Below are 24541 nucleotides of genomic sequence, written 5' to 3'. Positions count from 1 at the left end.
AGACATTAAAATAAACTTAACACAACCTACAGACAGCTTCTACGTACGTTGTTTCACAAGTGCACAAGTACACAAGGTTCGTAGATATAGTGGAACCTACACATTATTGCTTACACTCCCCCCCCCCCCCACCAATGAATACATTCTACATTGGTTTAGAAAGACACGTAAGCAAACACTATAACATATTTATTAGAAAACGTTTCGGTCCTGGGACCTTGATCACTTCTAACATACAGAGGTAGAAAGGCATTATATATATAGGCGGAGAGTGAGATGTGACGCACGTGACCTGAGGAATGTCATAAGAACATAAGAATGGAGGAACACTGTAGAAGACCTACTGGTCCCAGGACCGAAACGTTTTCTAATAAATATGTTATAGTGTTGGCTTACGTGTCTTTCTAAACCAACTTGTCGGTATTTATTACCAAGGTTTATACCACATTCTACATTTCACTGCTACTTAAAATTAAAAAATAACTTGAACAAGGATAACATCAATAACACAATATATAAACACATAACAATCCAGGCAACACCTGTCATACTATTTACAATTTTTTAAAACATATCACAATTCAAAAAGGAATAAATGGATAATAATAAAGGCCACAAAATGGCTATAAATATAACTCTTAAAATACAACCTCAATACAATAATAATGCACCAATAATACACTCATAATACAGCTCGCATCAAATTACACAAGACCTATAAATGCATTATTAAGAAACCTGTGTTGCAACACAGGTGACCCATCATCCCTCTCCCCACTCACGCAACACAGGTGACCCATCATCCCTCCCCCCACTCACACAACACAGGTGACCCATCATCCCTCCCCCCACTCACACAACACAGGTGACCCATCATCCCTCCCCCCACTCACACAACACAGGTGACCCATCATCCCTCCACCCACTCACACAACACAGGTGACCCATCATCCCTCCCTCCACTCACACAACACAGGTGACCCATCATCCTCCCCCACTCACACAACACAGGTGACCCATCATCCCTCCCCCAACTCACACAACACAGGTGACCCATCATCCCCCCCCCACTCACACAACACAGGTGACCCATCATCCCTCCCCCCACTCACACAACACAGGTGACCCATCATCCCTCCCCCCACTCACACAACACAGGTGACCCATCATCCCTCCCCCCACTCACACAACACAGGTGACCCATCATCCCTCCCCCACTCACACAACACAGGTGACCCATCATCCCTCCCCCCACTCACACAACACAGGTGACCCATCATCCCTCCCCCCACTCACACAACACAGGTGACCCATCATCCCTCCCCCACTCACACAGCACAGGTGACCCATCATCCCTCCCCCCACTCACACAACACAGGTGACCCATCATCCCTCCCCCCACTCACACAACACAGGTGACCCATCATCCCTCCCCCCACTCACACAACACAGGTGACCCATCATCCCTCCCCCCACTCACACAACACAGGTGACCCATCATCCCTCCCCCCACTCACACAACACAGGTGACCCATCATCCCTCCCCCACTCACACAACACAGGTGACCCATCATCCCTCCCCCCACTCACACAACACAGGTGACCCATCATCCCTCCCCCCACTCACACAACACAGGAGACCCATCATCCCTCCCCCCACAACACACAGGTGACCCATCATCCCTCCCCCCACTCACACAACACAGGTGACCCATCATCCCTCCCCCCACTCACACAACACAGGTGACCCATCATCCCTCCCCCACTCACACAACACAGGTGACCCATCATCCCTCCCCCCACTCACCCAACACAGGTGACCCATCATCCCTCCCCCCACTCACACAACACAGGTGACCCATCATCCCTCCCCCCACTCACACAACACAGGTGACCCATCATCCCTCCCCCCACTCACACAACACAGGTGACCCATCATCCCTCCCCCCACTCTCACAACACAGGTGACCCATCATCCCTCCCCCCACTCACACAACACAGGTGACCCATCATCCCTCCCCAACTCACACAACACAGGTGACCCATCATCCCTCCCCCCACTCACACAACACAGGTGACCCATCATACCTCCCCCCACTCACACAACACAGGTGACCCATCGTCCCTACCCCCCCTCACACAACACAGCTGACCCATCATCCCTCCCCCCACTCACACAACACAGGTGACCCATCATCCCTCCCCCCACTCACACAACACAGGTGACCCATCATCCCTTCCCCCACTCACACAACACAGGTGACCCATCATCCCTCCCCCCACTCACACAACACAGGTGACCCATCATCCCTCCCCCCACTCACACAACACAGGTGACCCATCATCCCTCCCCCCACTCACACAACACAGGTGACCCATCATCCCTCCCCCCACTCACACAACACAGGTGACCCATCATCCCTCCCCCCACTCACACAACACAGGTGACCCATCATCCCTCCCCCCACTCACACAACACAGGTGACCCATCATCCCTCCCCCCACTCACACAACACAGGTGACCCATCATCCCTCCCCCCACTCACACAACACAGGTGACCCATCATCCCTCCCCTACTCACACAACACAGGTGACCCATCATCCCTCCCCCACTCACACAACACAGGTGACCCATCATCCCTCCCCCCACTCACACAACACAGGTGACCCATCATCCCTCCCCCCACTCACACAACACAGGTGACCCATCATCCCTCCCCCACTCACACAACACAGGTGACCCATCATCCCTCCCCCACTCACGCAACACAGGTGACCCATCATCCCTCCCCCCACTCACACAACACAGGTGACCCATCATCCCGCCCCCCACTCACACAACACAGGTGACCCATCATCCCTCCCCCCACTCACACAACACAGGTGACCCATCATCCCTCCCCCCACTCACACAACACAGGTGACCCATCATCCCTCCCCCCACTCACACAACACAGGTGACCCATCATCCCTCCCCCACTCACACAACACAGGTGACCCATCATCCCTCCCCCCACTCACACAACACAGGTGACCCATCATCCCTCCCCCCACTCACACAACACAGGTGACCCATCATCCCTCCCCCACTCACACAACACAGGTGACCCATCATCCCTCCCCCCACTCACACAACACAGGTGACCCATCATCCCTCCCCCCACTCACACAACACAGGTGACCCATCATCCCTCCCCCCACTCACACAACACAGGTGACCCATCATCCCTCCCCCACTCACACAACACAGGTGACCCATCATCCCTCCCCCACTCACACAACACAGGTGACCCATCATCCCTCCCCCCACTCACACAACACAGGTGACCCATCATCCCTCCCCCCACTCACACAACACAGGTGACCCATCATCCCTCCCCCACTCACACAACACAGGTGACCCATCATCCCTCCCCCCACTCACACAACACAGGTGACCCATCATCCCTCCCCCCACTCACACAACACAGGTGACCCATCATCCCTCCCCCCACTCACACAACACAGGTGACCCATCATCCCTCCCCCCACTCACACAACACAGGTGACCCATCATCCCTCCCCCCACTCACACAACACAGGTGACCCATCATCCCTCCCCCCACTCACACAACACAGGTGACCCATCATCCCTCCCCCCACTCACACAACACAGGTGACCCATCATCCCTCCCCCACTCACACAACACAGGTGACCCATCATCCCTCCCCCACTCACACAACACAGGTGACCCATCATCCCTCCCCCCACTCACACAACACAGGTGACCCATCATCCCTCCCCCCACTCACACAACACAGGTGACCCATCATCCCTCCCCCCACTCACACAACACAGGTGACCCATCATCCCTCCCCCACTCACACAACACAGGTGACCCATCATCCCTCCCCCCACTCACACAACACAGGTGACCCATCATCCCTCCCCCCACTCACACAACACAGGTGACCCATCATCCCTACCCCCACTCACACAACACAGGTGACCCATCATCCCTCCCCCCACTCACACAACACAGGTGACCCATCATCCCTCCCCCCACTCACACAACACAGGTGACCCATCATCCCTCCCCCCACTCACACAACACAGGTGACCCATCATCCCTCCCCCCACTCACACAACACAGGTGACCCATCATCCCTCCCCCACTCACACAACACAGGTGACCCATCATCCCTCCCCCCACTCACACAACACAGGTGACCCATCATCCCTCCCCCCACTCACACAACACAGGTGACCCATCATCCCTCCCTCCCCCACTCACACAACACAGGTGACCCATCATCCCTCCCCCCACTCACACAACACAGGTGACCCATCATCCCTCCCCCCACTCACACAACACAGGTGACCCATCATCCCTCCCCCCACTCACACAACACAGGTGACCCATCATCCCTCCCCCCACTCACACAACACAGGTGACCCATCATCCCTCCCCCCACTCACACAACACAGGTGACCCATCATCCCTCCCCCCACTCACACAACACAGGTGACCCATCATCCCTCCCCCCACTCACACAACACAGGTGACCCATCATCCCTCCCCCCACTCACACAACACAGGTGACCCATCATCCCTCCCCCCACTCACACAACACAGGTGACCCATCATCCCTCCCCCCCACTCACACCACACAGGTGCCCCATCCTCCCACCCCCCACTCACACAACACAGGTGACCCATCATCCCTCCCCCCACTCACACAACACAGGTGACCCATCATCCCTCCCCCCACTCACACAACACAGGTGACCCATCATCCCTCCCTCCACTCACACAACACAGGTGACCCATCATCCCTCCCCCCACTCACACAACACAGGTGACCCATCATCCCTCCCCCACTCACACAACACAGGTGACCCATCATCCCTCCCCCACTCACACAACACAGGTGACCCATCATCCCTCCCCCCACTCACACAACACAGGTGACCCATCATCCCTCCCCCCACTCACACACCCCAGGTGACCCATCATCCCTCCCTCCACTCACACAACACAGGTGACCCATCATCCCTCTTCCACTCACACAACACAGGTGACCCATCATCCCTCCCCCCACTCACACAACACAGATGACCCATCATCCCACCCCCCTCTCACACAACACAGGTTACTCATCATCCCTCCCCCCACTCACACAACACAGATGACCCATCATCCCTCCCCCCACTCACACAACACAGGTGACCCATCATCCATCCACCCACTCACACAACACAGGTGACCCATCATCCCTCCCCCCACTCTCACAACACAGGTGACCCATCATCCCTCCCCCACTCACACAACACAGGTGACCCATCATCCCTCCCCCCACTCACACAACACAGGTGACCCATCATCCCTCCCCTCACTCACACAACACAGGTGACCCATCGTCCCTCCCCAGACTCACACAACACAGGTGACCCATCATCCCTTCCCCACTCACACAACACAGGTGACCCATCATCCCTCCCCCCACTCACACAACACAGGTGACCCATCATCCCTCCCCCCACTCACAAAACACAGGTGACCCATCATCCCTCCCCCCACTCACACAACACAGGTGACCCATCATCCCTCCCCCCACTCACACAACACAATTGACCCATCATCCCTCCAACCACTCACACAACACAGGTGACCCATCATCCCTCCCCCCACTCACACAACACAGGTGACCCATCATCCCTCCCCCCTCTCACACAACACAGGTGACCCATCATCTCTCCCCCCACTCACACAACACAGGTGACCCATCATCCCTCCCCCCACTCACACAACACAGGTGACCCATCATACCTCCCCCCACTCACACAACACAGGTGACCCATCATCCCTCCCCCACTCACACAACACAGGTTACCCATCATCCCTCCCCCCACTCACACAACACAGGTGACCCATCATCCCTCCCCCCACTCTCACAACACAGGTGACCCATTATCCCTCCCCCGCTCACACAACACAGGTGACCCATCATCCCTCCCCCCACTCACACAACACAGGTGACCCATCATCCCTCCCCCCTCTCACACAACACAGGTGACCCATCATCCCTCCCCCCACTCACACAACACAGGTGACCCATCATCCCTCACACAACACCCCATCACTCACTCAACACAGGTGACCCATCATCCCTCCCCCCACTCACACAACACAGGTGAACCATCATCCTATCATCCCCCCCCACTCACTCAACACAGGTGAACCATCATCCCTCCCCCCACTCACGCAACACAGGTGACCCATCATCCCTCCCCCACTCACACAACACAGGTGACCCATCATCCCTCCCCCACTCACACAACACAGGTGACCCATCATCCCTCCCCCCACTCACACAACACAGGTGACCCATCATCCCTCCCCCCACTCACTCAACACAGGTGACCCATCATCCCTCCCCCCACTCACACAACACAGGTGACCCATCATCCCTCCTCCCACTCACACAACACAGGTGACCCATCATCCCTCCCCCACTCACACAACACAGGTGACCCATCATCCCTCCCCCACTCACACAACACAGGTGACCCATCATCCCTCCCCCCAACTCACACAACACAGGTGACCCATCATTCCTCCCCCCACTCACACAACACAGGTGACCCATCATCCCTCCCCCACTCACACAACACAGGTGACCCATCATCCCTCCCCCACTCACACAACACAGGTGACCCATCATCCCTCCCCCACTCACACAACACAGGTGACCCATCATCCCTCCCCCACTCACACAACACAGGTGACCCATCATCCCTCCCCCCACTCACACAACACAGGTGACCCATCATCCCTCCCCCCACTCTCACAACACAGGTGACCCATCATCCCTCCCCCCACTCTCACAACACAGGTGACCCATCATCCCTCCCCCCACTCACACAACACAGGTGACCCATCATCCCTCCCCCCACTCACACAACACAGGTGACCCATCATCCCTCCCCCCACTCACACAACACAGGTGACCCATCATCCCTCCCCCCACTCACACAACACAGGTGACCCATCATCCCTCCCCCCACTCACACAACACAGGTGACCCATCATCCCTCCCCCCACTCACACAACACAGGTGACCCATCATCCCTCCCCCCACTCACACAACACAGGTGACCCATCATCCCTCCCCTCACTCACACAACACAGGTGACCCATCATCCCTCCCCCCACTCACACAACACAGGTGACCCATCATCCCTACCCCCACTCACACAACACAGGTGACCCATCATCCCTCCCCTAACTCACACAACACAGGTGACCCATCATCCCTCCCCCCACTCACACAACACAGGTGACCCATCATCCCTCCCACCACTCACACAACACAGGTGACCCATCATCCCTCCCCCCACTCACACAACACAGGTGACCCATCATCCCTCCCCCCACTCACACAACACAGGTGACCCATCGTCCTTCCCGCCACTCACACAACACAGGTGACCCATCATCCCTCCCCCACTCACACAACACAGGTGACCCATCATCCCTCCCCCCACTCACACAACACAGGTGACCCATCATCCTTCCCCCACTCACACAACACAGGTGACCCATCATCCCTCCCCCCACTCACACAACACAGGTGACCCATCATCCCTCCCCCCACTCACACAACACAGGTGACCCATCATCCCTCCCCCCACTCTCACAACACAGGTGACCCATCATCCCTCCCCCCACTCACACAACACAGGTGACCCATCATCCCTCCCCCCACTCACACAACACAGGTGACCCATCATCCCTCCCCCCACTCACACAACACAGGTGACCCATCATCCCTCCCCCCACTCACACAACACAGGTGACCCATCATCCCTCTCCCCACTCACACAACACAGGTGACCCATCATCCCTCCCCCCACTCACACACATATTAAAAACTAACCCCATCACCAATCTGAATAACCATGAATTTTTTTTTTATTTATTGATTAAAACTCACACACTAATATATATTCCCATTTTTATGTATTATCATGTTCAACAAGATATATATATTTATTAACAATGTTCCAGAGCAATATGAGACTTACTCTGTCACACACTAAGTTACATAAATATAACTTATGGCTCCTAATAAAACATGTACAGGGCAGTACTACCTCAATCATTAAAAAACCATCCTGGCAAAAGACACTTCAGAAAGCCACCTCTGCCATCCCCTGACACAATGCTATCTGTATTAAAAACACAAACTTTCGTTCCCTTTCATGCTCAAGTTCGTACCTGACGTCTAAAGTCATAAAAGCCCTGTCTCTTAACCAAATGTCACCAGTTCACCCCACCTACGCCCCCCGCCTCTCTTTCCTAACGACTTTACACCCATATACTCCACCCCCACACACTGTTATTCCACCTTCCATCCTCCACTAATCTCAAAAACGGAACAAAAGGCCCAGTTTAGGGAGAAACAACCCATTCCAGCTCTAAACTACACCCAACCCTAACATTACACCTACCGTCAGATTACGATTACCCAAGGGAAAACTATTTACCCACACCCTCCCTTATAGTAGCCTATTTCTGCAAACTGTACGATACACACTCGCCGCAAGCGCCCGCACCCTGCAATCACCCCCCACCTCCCGCATGCACCAAGACACATACAAAAAATCTGCCACTACATACATCACTGCCCTCCGAATGTCCTTGAAAACCCCGCCCACATCAAAATGCAAAGCCCTCAAAGTCGAAATGTTTCTCCCCCCTCCCGCCACGATACCCAGAACTCTCGCTAACCATGTCCTTACAACCTCCAAGTTTTCACAAAAATATACAGCATGAAAAGCCGTCTCCTCTTCCCCACAATGCAAACAAGTGCCAGCACCTACATAACCCATTCTATATAGCACTGACCTTGTAGCTAGAATTCCCATAAAGAATCTATAAACCACTTCACGAACCCTTGGCTTTAATCTTACCTTCCGAAAGTCTTCCCAAATGCCCCTCCAGTCATACATCGGGTATGTTGCTACTCCCTTTATCACTTTACCCTGCCTACCTGTCCTCCCAAGCCTACTTACCCTTACTTTTTTTTGCATCCCGCATTGCCATCAAATTACGCACCATATCTTCACACACCAGTAGCGCCTTCCCCTTCCACCATTATCGCACATCCTCCATGACCTCTCCCACCCTTCTACCCCTATCCCCACCCACCCTCAAGTACCGTTGCTTCACATACACTGCCTTCACGCGTGTGTCCAAAGGTATAAGACCCAGCCCACCCTGCCGCACGCCCATCATCACCACCTCCTTCCGTAGCCATGGCTTCCCATAACCCCACACATACCTCAAAACCACCCTCTCCAGTTCCTGAATATCACACGACCTCAGGGGATATACTTCTGCCACTCCCCACACTTTACTGTACACAAGTGTGTTTACTACCACCACCCTCTGCTGCAACGTTACATCCCCAGCCCTCCACCCGCGCATCCTACCCATCGCTCTACTCACAACTTCCTTGGAATTTATTCTCTGCGCCTCCCCAGTGTCCACCATGTACACAACCCCACATATCTTAATTCTATCCACTACGTTCCACCCATACAGTTCCCCCCCCCCTACCCACGTGCCTACTTCTAATAGCTTTGACTTTGCTCCATTAACCCTCAGCCCTGTCGCCCCACCCAAAATCTCTATTATACGGCCCACATTCTGGCCAATCCTATTTCCTATTTCCTCTCCCACCAAAACTGTGGTGTCATCCACATACCCCACAATACCACCTCTGCCAGGACCCTCCTCTCCCTGTTCCCACACTCCTTTCTCTATAAACCTATAAAAAGGGTCCTGCATGCATGCAAAGAGGATTTGAGACAAGGGGCAACCCTGTCGCAAACCCTTCCCCAACTGCACCTGCAACCCTAACTTCCCATTAACCTGTACCCTGACCCTCGCAGGCGTATACAAAGTTGTTACCCAGCGCACAATCTCTTCCCCAAAACCCTGTTTTTGTAAAATACTCCACAACATACGTCTATCTACACTGTCATAAGCCTGCTTCCAATCAATCCCCAAGATCCCCACCCCCCTTGTCTACCCTCCACAAAATCCCTAATTCTTCCATGCCCCTCACGCATACTTCGATCTGGAATCCCACACTGTTCTCTATGTAGAACTCGGTCAAGCACCCTTTTCATACGATTACCTAAAACCTTCGCAAAAACTTTATAATCAGCACACATGAGGGAGATCGCCCTAAAAGCACCCAAGGTCTTCCTTCCCCCCTCCCTTATAGACCAAAACAACAACCCCCGTGCCCTGCGATTCCCCCAACACTCCCCTTTCCTTCATACAGTTAAACAACGAGACCAGACATACCTTCATACAATCCCAATGTGTAATATAGAAATCATTAGGAATTCCATCAATGCCCGGCGCTTTTCCCCTACTCAAGCCCATTACCGCCGCCTCCACCTCCTCCTCACTGATCCTACCCTCTATTACTGCTCTCTCCTCCTCCCCTAAAATACCCCGAATTCCTTCTCCTAGAATCTCTCCCTCCTTCCCTCCTCCCTCCCCCTGCTTAAAATTCTCCCTAAACCAATAATCAGCATAATTACTCATTCCATCGGTCGTACTAAGTACGTGCCCCACCCTGTATCCCCCCACCCTTTACACACCTCTAATTCCATAATCGTGGTCATCTGTTGCCTATTCCTAAATCTCCTCAAAACACATCCTGACGGTTTGTCACACCATAGAACCTCCTCTAAACCTTCCCTTACACGTATCGCATAAAAACGAGAATTTTGTATATCCCTCAATCTTTCCCTTAAAACCTCTATTTCTCCATGTCTAGCCCCCTCCCCCTTCATAACAGTCATTGAGCTGCCCCTCAAAATATTTCTGTAAACCAAACCTCCACCTCGCCTCATCCCGTCCTCGGTGCTGATAATACTCCTTAATCTGCAATTTAGCATGTTTCTCCCACCATTCCAATACATCCTCCTCTTTGTTGCGAACCTCCCAGAGTTGCCTCCACCATTCCCTAAAAAACAACCCCTCCCCCTCCCCCTGAAGTAGCCTCACATTCATTTTCCAATAACCCACATACCTACGAACCATCCCTTCCCATGCCACCTCTGCCAAAACAGCACGATGGTCCGAAAAACCTAAATCTATCGTCATTACACCTTCTACTGTTATATCTCGAGTTATATATATACGGTCCAACCTGGCAGCATAACCCCTCCGCATAAACGTGTGCTCTACTCTCCACCCATCGCCCATGACTATGTCATATCTTCATGAAGTTAACAGGTGGTAGCAGACACCGTCATGAAGTTAACAGGTGTTAACAGGCACCTTCATGAGGTTAACAGGTGGTAGCAGACACCGTCATGAAGTTAACATGTGTTAGAAGTTAACAGGTGTCAGAATGGAGATGTAATATACACAGACTTTGCAAAAGCGTTTGACAAGTGCGATCATGGCGTAATGGAGCACAAAATACGTGCTAAAGGAATAACTGGCAAAGTGGGGAGATGGATCTTCAACTTCCTAACCAATCGAACACAAAGAGTAGTGGTCAACAGAGTTAAATCGGAGGCTGCCATAGTGAAGAGCTCTGTTCCACAAGGCACAGTACTCGCCCTCATCCTGTTCCTCATCCTCATATCAGACATAGACAGAGATGTAACCCACAGCACCGTATCATCCTTTGCAGACGGTACTAGGATCTGCATGAGGCCGTCATCTATTAAGGACGCGGTTAACCTCCATGAAGATATAAACAAAGCTTTCCAGTGGGCAACGGAAAACAATATGATGTTCAATGAGGACAAATTCCAACTACTCCGTTATGGAAAACTGGAGGAGATAATAACTAGAACAGAGTATACTACTGACTCCGGCCATACAATAGAGCGGAAAAATAATGTAAGGGACCTGGGAGTAGTAATGTCTGAGGATCTCACTTTCAAGGATCGCAACAGTGCCACGATCACAAGTGCAAAGAAAATGATAGGATATATATTGAGAACGTTCAAGACGAGAGATGCCAAGCCAATGTTCTCTCTAGGCTGGATTACTGCTGGACATTAACATCTCCGTTCAAAGCAGGTGAAATTGCAGATCTAGAGAGTGTACAGAGAACTTTTACTGCACGTATAAGTTCTATCAAGCACCTTAACTACTGGAAACGCTTGGAAGCACTTGACTTGTAATCGTTGGAACGCAGGAGAGAGAGATATTTATCATAATCTACACTTGGAAAATCCTAGAAGGAATGATCCTGAATCTGCACACAGAAATCACTCCCTACGAAAGTAAAAGACTGGGCAGGCGATGCAAAATACCCCCAATTAAAAGTAGGGGAGCCATTGGTACACTAAGAGAAAACACCGTAAGTGTCCGGGGCCCAAGACTGCTCAACAGCCTCCCACCAAACATATGGGGAATTACCAATAGGCCCCTGGCTGCCTTCAAGAGGGAGCAGGACAGATACCTAAAGTCAGTGCTAGATTAGCCAAGCTGTGTTTCGTACGTTGGACAGCCTGCGGCCAGCAGTAACAGCCTAGTTGATCAGGCCCTGATCCACCGGGAGGCCTGGTCGTGGACCGGGCCGCGGGGGCGTTGATCCCCGGAATAACCTCCAGGTAACGTCCAGGTAACCTTCATGAAGTTAACAGGTGTTAGCAGACACCGTTATGAAGTTAACAGGTGTTAGCAGACACCTTCATGAAATTAACAGGTGTTAGCAGACACCTTCATGAAGTTAACAGGTGTTAGCAGACACCTTCATGAAGTTAACAGGTGTTAGCAGACACCTTCATGAAATTAACAGGTGTTAGCAGACACCTTCATGAAGTTAACAGGTGTTAGCAGACACCTTCATGAAGTTAACAGGTGTTAGCAGACACCTTCAAGAAGTTAACAGGTGTTAGCAGACACCTTCATGAAGTTAACAAGTGTTAGCAGACACCTTCATGAAGTTAATAGGTGTCAGCAGACACCTTCATGAAGTTAACAAGTGTTAGCAGGCACCTTCATGAAGTTAACAGGTGCTAGCAGACACCTTCATGAAGCTAACAGGTGTTAGCAGACACCTTCATGAAGTTAACAGGTGTTAGCAGAAACCTTCATGAAGTTAACAAGTCTTAGCAGACACCTTCATGAAGTTAACAGGTGTCAGCAGACACCTTCATGAAATTAACAGGTGTTAGCAGACACCTTCATGAAGTTAACAGGTGTTAGCAGACACCTTCATGAAGTTAACAGGTGTTAGCAGACACCTTCATGAAGTTAACAGGTGTTAGCAGACACCTTCATGAAGTTAACAGGTGTCAGCAGACACCTTCATGAAGGTAACAGGTGTTAGCAGACACCTTCATGAAGTTAACAGGTGTTAGCAGACACCTTCATGAAGTTAACAGGTGTCAGCAGACACCTTCATGAAATTAACAGGTGTTAGCAGACACCTCCATGAAGCTAACAGGTGTTAGCAGACACCTTCATGAAGTTAACAGGTGTTAGCAGACACCTTCATGAAGTTAACAGGTGTTAGCAGACACCTTCATGAAGTTAACAGGTGTTAGCAGACACCTTCATGAAGTTAACAGGTGTTAGCAGACACCGTCATGAAGTTAACAGGTGTTAGCAGACACCTTCATGAAGTTAATAGGTGATAGCAGACACCTTCATGAAGTTAACAGGTGTTAGCAGACGCCTTCATTAAGTTAACAAGTGTTAGCAGACACCTTCATGAAATTAACCGGTGTTAGCAGGCACCTTCATGAAGTTAACAGGTGTTAGCAGACACCTTCATGAAGTTAACAGGTGTTAGCAGACACCTTCATGAAGTTAACAGGTGTTAGCAGATACCTTCATGAAGTTAACAGGTGTTAGCAGACACCTTCATGTAGCTAACAGGTGTTAGCAGACACCTTCATGAAGTTAACAGGTGTTAGCAGACACCTTCATGAAGTTAACAAGTGTTAGCAGACACCTTCATGAAGTTAACAGGTGTTAGCAGACACCTTCATGAAGTTAACAAGTGTTAGCAGACACCTTCATGAAGTTAACATGTGTCAGCAGACACCTTCATGAAGTTAACAAGTGTTAGCAGACACCTTCATGAAGTTAACAGGTGTCAGCAGACACCTTCATGAAGTTAACAAGTGTTAGCAGACACCTTCATGAAGTTAACAGGTGCTAGCGGACACCTTCATGAAGCTAACAGGTGTCAGCAGACACCTTCATGAAATTAACAGGTGTTAGCAGACACCTTCATGAAGTTAACAGGTATTAGCAGACACCTTCATGAAGTTAACAGGTGTCAGCAGACACCTTCATGAAATTAACAGGTGTTAGCAGACACCTTCATGAAGTTAACAGGTATTAGCAGACACCTTCATGAAGTTAACAGGTGTTAGCAGACACCTTCATGAAGTTAATATGTGTTAACAGACACCTTCATGAAGTTAACAAGTGTTAGCAGACACCTTCATGAAGTTAACAGGTGTCAGCAGACACATTCATGAAGTTAGCAGGTGTCAGCAGACACCTTCATGAAGTTAACAGGTGTTAGAAGACACCTTCATGAAGTTAACAGGTGCTAGAAGACACCTTCATGAAGTTAACAGGTGTCAGCAGACACCTTCATGAATTTAACAGGTGTTAGGAGACACCTTCATGAAGTTAACAGGTGTCAGCAGACACCTTCATGAAGTTAACAGGTGTCAGCAGACACCTTCATGAAGTTAACAGGTGTCAGCAGACACCTTCATGAAGTTAACAGGTGTCAGCAGACACCTTCGTGAAGTTAACAGGTGTCAGAAGACACCTTCATGAAGTTAACAGGTGTCAGCAGACACCTTCATGAAGTTAACAGGTGTCAGCAGACACCTTCATGAAGTTAACAGGTGTCAGCAGACACCTTCATGAAGTTAACAGGTTTCAGCAGACACTTTCATGAAGTTAACAGGTGTCAGCAGACACCTTCATGAAGTTAACAGGTGTCAGCAGACACCTTCGTGAAGTTAACAGGTGTCAGAAGACTCCTTCATGAAGTTAACAGGTGTCAGCAGACACCTTCATGAAGTTAACAGGTGTCAGCAGACACCTTCATGAAGTTAACAGGTGTCAGCAGACACCTTCATGAAGTTAACAGGTGTCAGCAGACACCTTCATGAAGTTAACAGGTGTCAGCAGACACTTTCATGAAGTTAATAGGTGTTAGTAGACACCTTCATGAAGTTAACAGGTGCTAGCAGACACCTTCATGAAGTTAACAGGTGTCAGCAGACACCTTCATGAAGTTAACAGGTGTCAGCAGACACCTTCATGAAGTTAACAGGTGTCAGCAGACACCTTCATGAAGTTAACAGGTGTTAGCAGACACCTTCATGAAGTTAACAGGTGTTAGCAGACACCTTCATGAAGTTAACAGGTGTCAGCAGACACCTTCATGAAGTTAACAGGTGTCAGCAGACACCTTCATGAAGTTAACAAGTGTTAGCAGACACCTTCATGAAGTTAACAGGTGCTAGCAGACACCTTCATGAAGCTAACAGGTGTCAGCAGACACCTTCATGAAATTAACAGGTGTTAGCAGACACCTTCATGAAGTTAACAGGTATTAGCAGACACCTTCATGAAGTTAACAGGTGTCAGCAGACACCTTCATGAAATTAACAGGTGTTAGCAGACACCTTCATGAAGTTAACAGGTATTAGCAGACACCTTCATGAAGTTAACAGGTGTTAGCAGACACCTTCATGAAGTTAATATGTGTTAACAGACACCTTCATGAAGTTAACAAGTGTTAGCAGACACCTTCATGAAGTTAACAGGTGTCAGCAGACACATTCATGAAGTTAGCAGGTGTCAGCAGACACCTTCATGAAGTTAACAGGTGTTAGAAGACACCTTCATGTAGTTAACAGGTGCTAGAAGACACCTTCATGAAGTTAACAGGTGTCAGCAGACACCTTCATGAATTTAACAGGTGTTAGGAGACACCTTCATGAAGTTAACAGGTGTCAGCAGACACCTTCATGAAGTTAACAGGTGTCAGCAGACACCTTCATGAAGTTAACAGGTGTCAGCAGACACCTTCATGAAGTTAACAGGTGTCAGCAGACACCTTCGTGAAGTTAACAGGTGTCAGAAGACACCTTCATGAAGTTAACAGGTGTCAGCAGACACCTTCATGAAGTTAACAGGTGTCAGCAGACACCTTCATGAAGTTAACAGGTGTCAGCAGACACTTTCATGAAGTTAACAGGTGTCAGCAGACACCTTCATGAAGTTAACAGGTGTCAGCAGACACCTTCATGAAGTTAACAGGTGTCAGCAGACACCTTCATGAAGTTAACAGGTGTCAGCAGACACCTTCATGAAGTTAACAGGTGTCAGCAGACACCTTCATGAAGATAACAGGTGTCAGCAGACACCTTCATGAAGTTAACAGGTGTCAGCAGACACCTTCATGAAGTTAACAGGTGTCAGCAGACACCTTCGTGAAGTTAACAGGTGTCAGAAGACACCTTCATGAAGTTAACAGGTGTCAGCAGACACCTTCATGAAGTTAACAGGTGTCAGCAGACACCTTCATGAAGTTAACAGGTGTCAGCAGACACCTTCATGAAGTTAACAGGTGTCAGCAGACACCTTCATGAAGTTAACAGGTGTCAGCAGACACCTTCATGAAGTTAACAGGTGTCAGCAAACACCTTCATGAAGTTAACAGGTGTTAGCAGACACCTTCATGAAGTTAACAGGTGTTAGCAGACACCTTCATGAAGTTAACAGGTGTCAGCAGACACCTTCATGAAGTTAACAGGTGTCAGCAGACACCTTCATGAAGTTTTATCGTGTAGTGTTCCGCCATCTCTTACATTATTCTTGCTCTTGTAGCAAATAACGTTGTCTGTGCTTCTATATTTATATACTGCAGTTTGTTTGTTATCTGTGTATTGCTGTACTGTTTGTTCTTTATAATTTAGCACATGAAAATTAATCGTTTTTCACATTCCTCTTTTGCACTAGTGATGGTGTTGATGGGTGGGTGTGGGACACCTTCAACACCACCATGACTATGTCAACTTACCTCGTTGGATTCCTCATCAGTGACTTTTCATATCTTGAATCATCAGAGCTCAACAACACGCTTTTCAAAGGTTTTTAATACTTAAAGGAGTTCTGTATATGAGTCAGTCTCATGGGTTTAAATCCTCTCGACTGTAAGGTTTTAACGATGCAGTTGAGCTGTTCGCTAACATTCAAGAATTCTTTAATCCCTTTAAAAGGGAATTTTTCAGTGTATATACCAAGCAGAAAATGGTGTAATAAAAGATAATTATTTCAACTTGTGTTATACTGAAACATAATTGTAGAATTTTAACTCTGACAAAGCTCGTCAATATATCAACTGTAAAACATTTATGACAATGGTAAAGATTCAACAAGAAATAATTATTTTGTTGACATTGAGATCTAATGTTTTACTTTGAAAAATTAATTATTCTGCATTTCCTTTAAAATTATATAAAGCTCAATTATTTTAGTTGTTATTAATCGAAATAATTAGCATCACAGTACATGTAAAGACAAGTATATTAAGTAAGACACATGTGCACTAGTTAGGTATCTTAATTCCGAAATGTTTCGCCTACACAGTAGGCTGCTTCTGTCGGGTACAGAAAAGTTGGCAGAAACAGTAGAGATGTGAATGCGAAGTAATCAGTCCATCACCCTCGAAGACGTAGTTTTGAGGTGATCAGTCCCTCAGCCTGCAGAAGAGATTTTGTTCCATAGTCTGAAACATTGTGAAGTTAAAGCGACATTATGGATACTTATATACTGTCAGAAGAAGAGATGTAATAAAATGAAATAAAATATAGCATTTGTTATTTTAGCTGAATGTTTGTTAAATTAGTGTGATCAGTGATGGAACACTGATGTTTTAACATGATCAATAATCTATCAATTATTTTAGTATGGACACGGAAGGACGCCGTGAGTCAGGCCGCTTATGCTCGTGACACAGCCCCAGCTATACTCACCTTCCTTGAGAACTATTTTAATATCCCATTTCCTCTGCCAAAGCTTGACATGTCAAGTGTACCAGACTTCAAGTTTAATGGCATGGAGAACTGGGGACTCATCCTCTTCAGGTAAACATTGATTATTTTTGTCTTAAATGTTGCAAAGTAGGTTAAATGTAATGATTTTTTTATATGTTTTTTTGGTAAATTAATTACCATATAAAATATTATTATATTTAAATGTCCATTAGGTTCCTATTAAAGTTTGTATTGGCTATCATTGTGAATTATATACAATGAAATGCCAACTGTCGCCTTATGGCAGATATACCTTACAAATAATGTTGACAGCGGTTATGATGATGACTACTCACTACATAGATCAGGAAGGATTCGTCAGGAAACAGAATAAATACCTCCTGACGTGGGCCTTAATCATAGTATAACCCATCATTGGAACTTATGGTCACATGACCGATGTTTTCCCGTGGCTAATTGATGCATTCCTTGCTGATAAACCTCTACATCAGGGCTCCACAAACTCTTCAGATCATCAACACCTTCATGAAGTTGTAGCTTGTTCATCGACCACCAAACATTTACATGAAAATAATTCAGTAAATAGTGCTTTAACTATATAATAGTACTCTGAATAATAATAATAATAATAATAATAATAATAATAATAATAATAATAATAATAATAATAATAATAATATAAATTACTTAATAAAAATGTAATATTTAAATGATGAAAAGTATAAGATTTAAAATACTCTTTTTTATTATTAAAACTGTTGATATCATTAACAGGAAGTATACAGGACAAAGGTGTCCTGTAACTCGATTCCTAGCACACTCAGTTAACTTACTGTGGTCCGGGGGTCGATCCCCGGTACGGTTGGAAACATTAGGGCGAGTGACACTTTCTGTCTATGTTCACCCAGTCAACTGGTGAGGATTGCATCCTAGACAAAATTTACCTGATTTGCTCGAAATACTCTGCATAACAAGGGGCTTTCTATATAGTAGTATGTCAGTGATGTCAGCTAGGCCTGTATACCTTGTACATGTAGTAAATAAAGATATATATATATATATATATATATATATATATATATATATATATATATATATATATATATATATATATATATATATTTATTAAGCGGAGTGTATATACACAGAAAGATGACAACCAGCAGGATTCGAACCCACCTTTTTTGCTGTCTACAAGTGTGGTTTAGCTCCCACCACGATGTCTTAAACCACTTAGCTACACAAGCTTCAAAATGTTAGGCAGAAATACAACCCATGGTGACCATGTCCGAGGCTCACAAGTGTTCTCAGTGCTTGTAGCCATTCTACCTAGCTTTTGGAGGCATCTGTAGGTAAGTGGTTTAGTGCCACAGTGGTAGCTAAGCAACACTCGTGGACATCAGCTAAGATGGGTTCGAATCCTGTTTGTGTTTAATCTTTCTGTGTATATATGTTCATAATATTTTCCAAAATTAAACTCTGTATAATATTTTCTTTAGGGAAACTGCTCTATTATACGATTCGAAGCTAAGTTCAGTCTCCAGCAAGCAGACTCTTGGCAATGTCTTAGCTCATGAGATCGCTCATCAGTGGTTTGGCAACTTGGTCACTCCAGCCTGGTGGTCAGACCTCTGGCTCAAGGAAGGATTTGCAACCTTTATGGGCTATATAAGCCTTAATGTTGTAAGTATGGATTAGTTTCCTATTGTCATAACTTAGTTAGTCCTTTATATAGTAATTATACATAAGTTTGAAGGCAAAATGGAGTGAAAATGAAAGGTGTGAGTTTTACCATATTTTCCGGTATATATATGGCGTGCCTTTTTTCCCACAAAAAAATCTTGGAAAATCAACTTGCACGTTATATGGTCAACGTCAGGGAAAAGCTTTGAGTTACGTTATACATCAGAGGGTAATTAACCCTTCAATATGAAAACTGATTTACCACTATGATACTTCTGTTGTGCGCCTTATATGCCGGAAAATATGGTAACTCTTGGTATCATTATCAGGTAACTTTCAGGGAACCCACAGGTTATTACACTGAATATAAGTAGACTAAAACGTTGATTATTCTAAGGTTGTAACATTGATCACCTATTGATTATGCTTATGATTATCCAACGATTATAACATTAGTTACCCAGGACATAGGTAATAACACTGATTTAAGATCAGTAAAGTATCGTGAGTCAGCTGCCAAGTTACACAAATACAAAAAATAAAATTGAAATTTAAAAACTTTTTCACATTATACATATTTTTTGGTACAGGTTGAACCAACATGGGGTGTGATGGAACAGTTCCTGATATCAAACCTTCACAAAGCACTGGAACTAGATAGTCTCAAGACTTCCCACCCCATTAATGTTGTTGTTAACCATCCAGACGAAATTCCTCAGATATTTGATGTCATATCTTACAGTAAAGGTAGGTGGACTATTATTAATACTTGATGGCATGGCTTGTATTAAAGATGGGGCTATTATAATTAATTGATGTCAAAGATTAGGTTATTAAATATACTGAATGATATAAAACAATGGTAGAACTTACATTAGTAATTTATGTCAGATGTTAAATAAAAGGTAAAACTATTAAAGATGCTACAAGTAATTAATGAGGGCGGGACTATTGTGAATAAATGATGAAAAATCTTTCGTCATAAGACAGGATTATTGAAGATACTGATTGTTTTATTTTACAACAAAGGAAAGATTATTATGGATCCACTGGTCAACTAAAAAATTCGTTGTCAAAGATATTCGAAGGTAAATGGGGTATACTGGGGTGGCTGAATTAGAAAATGGCAGTAGGTTTGTCAAATTGGCTCTAGTTTGTGAGATATTGCATACCTACCCTTAATTAACAAGGAACTTAGCCATCAAGAATATATACATATATGTAGTGACAATTTGTACTTACAGAAAGTTTTAATAAGATTAGAATTTTATATTTAAATGATTAAATATTTAACGAAAGGAGTTGTATGAACAACAACCATGTGACAATACTGTAACGTGGTGGGAGAAGCAGTAAATGAAATAAATGATAGAATATGTGACAGCAAAATATAACGTACATGATGAATTAGTGGACAGAAGTTATAATTTAACTTTGCATGTACTACAGGCTTAATAAATTATGATATTAGAGAGACTGTATTGTTAAGAGACCAAACAACATTAAAGCAAGTCACAAGCAATTGTCAGAGGAAGAAGGGATAGTCAAGTAGTTGTGAATTGTCATAATGCTTCTCCATATTACACATATGTCTCCTTTGGCATTTGTGATCATTTCAGATTCTTTCAGCACTTTACAGACCATTAAACAATTTGATTTCTGTGAAGGGCAATGAACAGGTGGATGCTGCTGCGCAGTCAGGGGTACATGATCTTCATTTTTCCTGTAGAGGTATTCCATTCAAGGATTAATTTACAGTCATCTCTGCCCGTCTTTGCAGTCGTTGGCAACAACGGTGGTCGGACATCCACCATAACAAATTGCACTCTATTAAACTGCTTTTAGGTTTGTGGCCATCTTCTTACCACCGCTGCCGTACTTGGAAGACTGCGTTCTCCCGTCTTCGCATCGGCCATACTCGCATTGTACTAATATTGGTAGAATTTCCAACAATATGTTAAGTAAAAGGACACAAGTGCAGCTAATGTGACATTTTATTGTGGCAACGTTTCGTTCTCCAGGAGCTTTATCAAGCTGTTACAAACAATACGTGGACACAGAGGGGTATATATAGGCTTAGAGTGAAGTGTAATACTAGTGGTGGTAGTAGTAATACAATATGGTAGAACAATCAACTTGCACATGAGTAAAAGGTTGTAAAAGTTATTACTTGGGTAGCATAAAAATAGTTTAGACAGATGTTTCTGTTGGTGGTTGGATTTGAGAAATATAAACACATATGCAGCATAATGTGATCCTTTATTGACTACGTTTCACCCACACAGTGGGCTTTTTCAAGTCACAAATAGAACTACCTGGGGTGGAAGGAACGCGAGTATTTATAGTCCGGTTCAGAATGCTGAGGTCAGGTGGAGAATGCTGCATCTGATGATGTACCGAGTGGGGTTACAGAGTCTAAAAACATGGGTAGCTTGGAAAGGAGATTGGATAAGTTTGTGAGCAGACCTTCTACAGTGTTCTTATGTGGGATAGCGATGAAGAAGTTTCTTGGCAAGTGGCTCAGCTATGTTATAGAAGCCACTATTCTGGTTGAAGTTGTCGGATATAGAAATAAGTGATGATTCCAGGATTCTTCGGTATTGAGTGTTGTCTTCTGTGGCGATAAGTCTTGAGTTTCTGTAGTTTATCAAGTGGTTGTGTGAATTACGGTGTTGTACGCAGGCATTCCTTGTATCGTCAGACCTGCTTCCGTACTGGTGTTCTGAAATACGTGTTTGGAGGTCCCTTGATGTTTCACCTACGTATAACTTATTGCAGTCATTACAAGGGATTATGTATACCCCTACAGAGGGTGGAAGCTTGTCCTGTCTATCACTGGTAATGTCCTTGATGGTCGTGGTTGTGGAGGTAGATACTTGTAATGAGGTATTGGAAAAGATGTTGGAAACGTGTTTGGCAATGGAGTTGGTGGGGAGGACTATGTATCTCTTCTCGGCAGTGTCTTCTCTGGGTGTGTTGAAGATGTTTAATGCCCGTCGTCTGCAGTCTCTGATGAAGTGACGAGGATAGTGGAGTTTAGAAAATACTTGTTCAATCATCGTGCATTCTTCTTCAAGAAACTCATTGCTGCAGATTCTGAGTGCACGCAGGAAGAAGCCTATAATTACACCACGTTTGGTTTTGGTGTCGTGGTGAGAGTAAAAGTGGAAAAGATCGTTTTGGTTGGTGGGTTTTCGATAGACTTTAAAACGAAGTTCGTGGTCAGCTTTGCAAAGCAGAACATCAAGGAAAGGAAGAGTGTTGTCGACTTCTTCTTCAAGTGTGAACTGGATTGAAGGCTCGACCTGGTTGAGCTTGTCTTGGAGAGCTTTAACATTGAAGCGTTTAGGAGTTATGAGGAGAATGTCGTCAACATAACGGAGCCAGGTGACAGATGAAGGAATAATGGTGGAGAAACGTTCGGCTTCTAGATGTTCCATGTATAGGTTCGCCAGGACCGCACTGAGTGGCGAACCCATGTGTAGTCCAAAAGTCTGCTGAAAGAGGTGATTTTCGAAAGAGAAACACGTAAAGCCAACACATAGTTCAACAAGGTCGATGAAATCGCTGGCTGGAATGGGAAGATCAAATGAATCGTCAATTTTCCTGCGCAAGAGATCGATGGCTTGTGTAGTAGGTACTTTGGTGAATAGGGAAGTCACGTCAAGGCTGGAAAGTTTCTTGTTCCTGATGTTGATGTTGCGAATGCGATTGAGAAGATCGCCCGAGTGTTTGAGATGTGCTGGACTGATAGTGCCCAAGAGTTTAGAGAGGTGTTTTGCGAGAATTCCTGAGAGCTGGTGTCGACAACACTCTTCCTTTCCTTGATGTTCTGCTTTGCAAAGCTGACCACGAACTTCGTTTTAAAGTCTATCGAAAACCCACCAACCAAAACGATCTTCTCCACTTTTACTCTCACCACGACACCAAAACCAAACGTGGTGTAATTATAGGCTTCTTCCTGCGTGCACTCAGAATCTGCAGCAATGAGTTTCTTGAAGAAGAATGCACGATGATTGAACAAGTATTTTCTAAACTCCACTATCCTCGTCACTTCATCAGAGACTGCAGACGACGGGCATTAAACATCTTCAACACACCCAGAGAAGACACTGCCGAGAAGAGATACATAGTCCTCCCCACCAACTCCATTGCCAAACACGTTTCCAACATCTTTTCCAATACCTCATTACAAGTATCTACCTCCACAACCACGACCATCAAGGACATTACCAGTGATAGACAGGACAAGCTTCTACCCTCTGCAGGGGTATACATAATCCCTTGTAATGACTGCAACAAGTTATACGTGGGTGAAACATCAAGGGACCTCCAAACACGTATTTCAGAACACCAGTACGCAAGCAGGTCTGACGACACAAGGAATGCCTGCGTACAACACCGTAATTCACACAACCACTTGATAAACTACAGAAACTCAAGACTTATCGCCACAGAAGACAACACTCAATACCGAAGAATCCTGGAATCATCACTTATTTCTATATCCGACAACTTCAACCAGAATAGTGGCTTCTATAACATAGCTGAACCACTAGCCAAGAAACTTCTTCATCGCTATCCCACATAAGAACACTGTAGAAGGTCTGCTCACAAACTTATCCAATCTCCTTTCCAAGCTACCCAAGGTTTTAGACTCTGTAACCCCACTCGGTACATCATCAGATGCAGCATTCTCCACCTGACCTCAGCATTCTGAACCGGACTATAAATACTCGCGTTCCTTCCACCCCAGGTAGTTCTATTTGTGACTTGAAAAAGCCCAC

At 46.3% G+C, this 24541-nt stretch overlaps 1 protein-coding gene across 1 annotated transcript in view; it reads left to right on the top strand.

The window, feature by feature from the left end:
• The window catches only part of LOC128689928 (aminopeptidase N-like), a 159064-nt gene that overhangs the window by 53345 nt on the left and 81178 nt on the right, over positions 1 to 24541 (top strand). The window contains exons 5-8 of the mRNA XM_070088674.1: positions 17035 to 17165; positions 17984 to 18161; positions 19571 to 19754; positions 20345 to 20501. Coding sequence (XP_069944775.1) covers positions 17035 to 17165; positions 17984 to 18161; positions 19571 to 19754; positions 20345 to 20501 — 650 coding nt within the window. The remainder of the gene's footprint in view (positions 1 to 17034; positions 17166 to 17983; positions 18162 to 19570; positions 19755 to 20344; positions 20502 to 24541) is intronic.

The sequence above is a fragment of the Cherax quadricarinatus genome, chromosome 25 (assembly GCF_038502225.1).
Source record: "Cherax quadricarinatus isolate ZL_2023a chromosome 25, ASM3850222v1, whole genome shotgun sequence".
NCBI classification, from domain to species: Eukaryota; Metazoa; Arthropoda; class Malacostraca; order Decapoda; family Parastacidae; genus Cherax; species Cherax quadricarinatus.
Note: the sequence above shows the minus strand (reverse complement) of the source record. Positions and strands in the feature narration are given on the sequence as shown.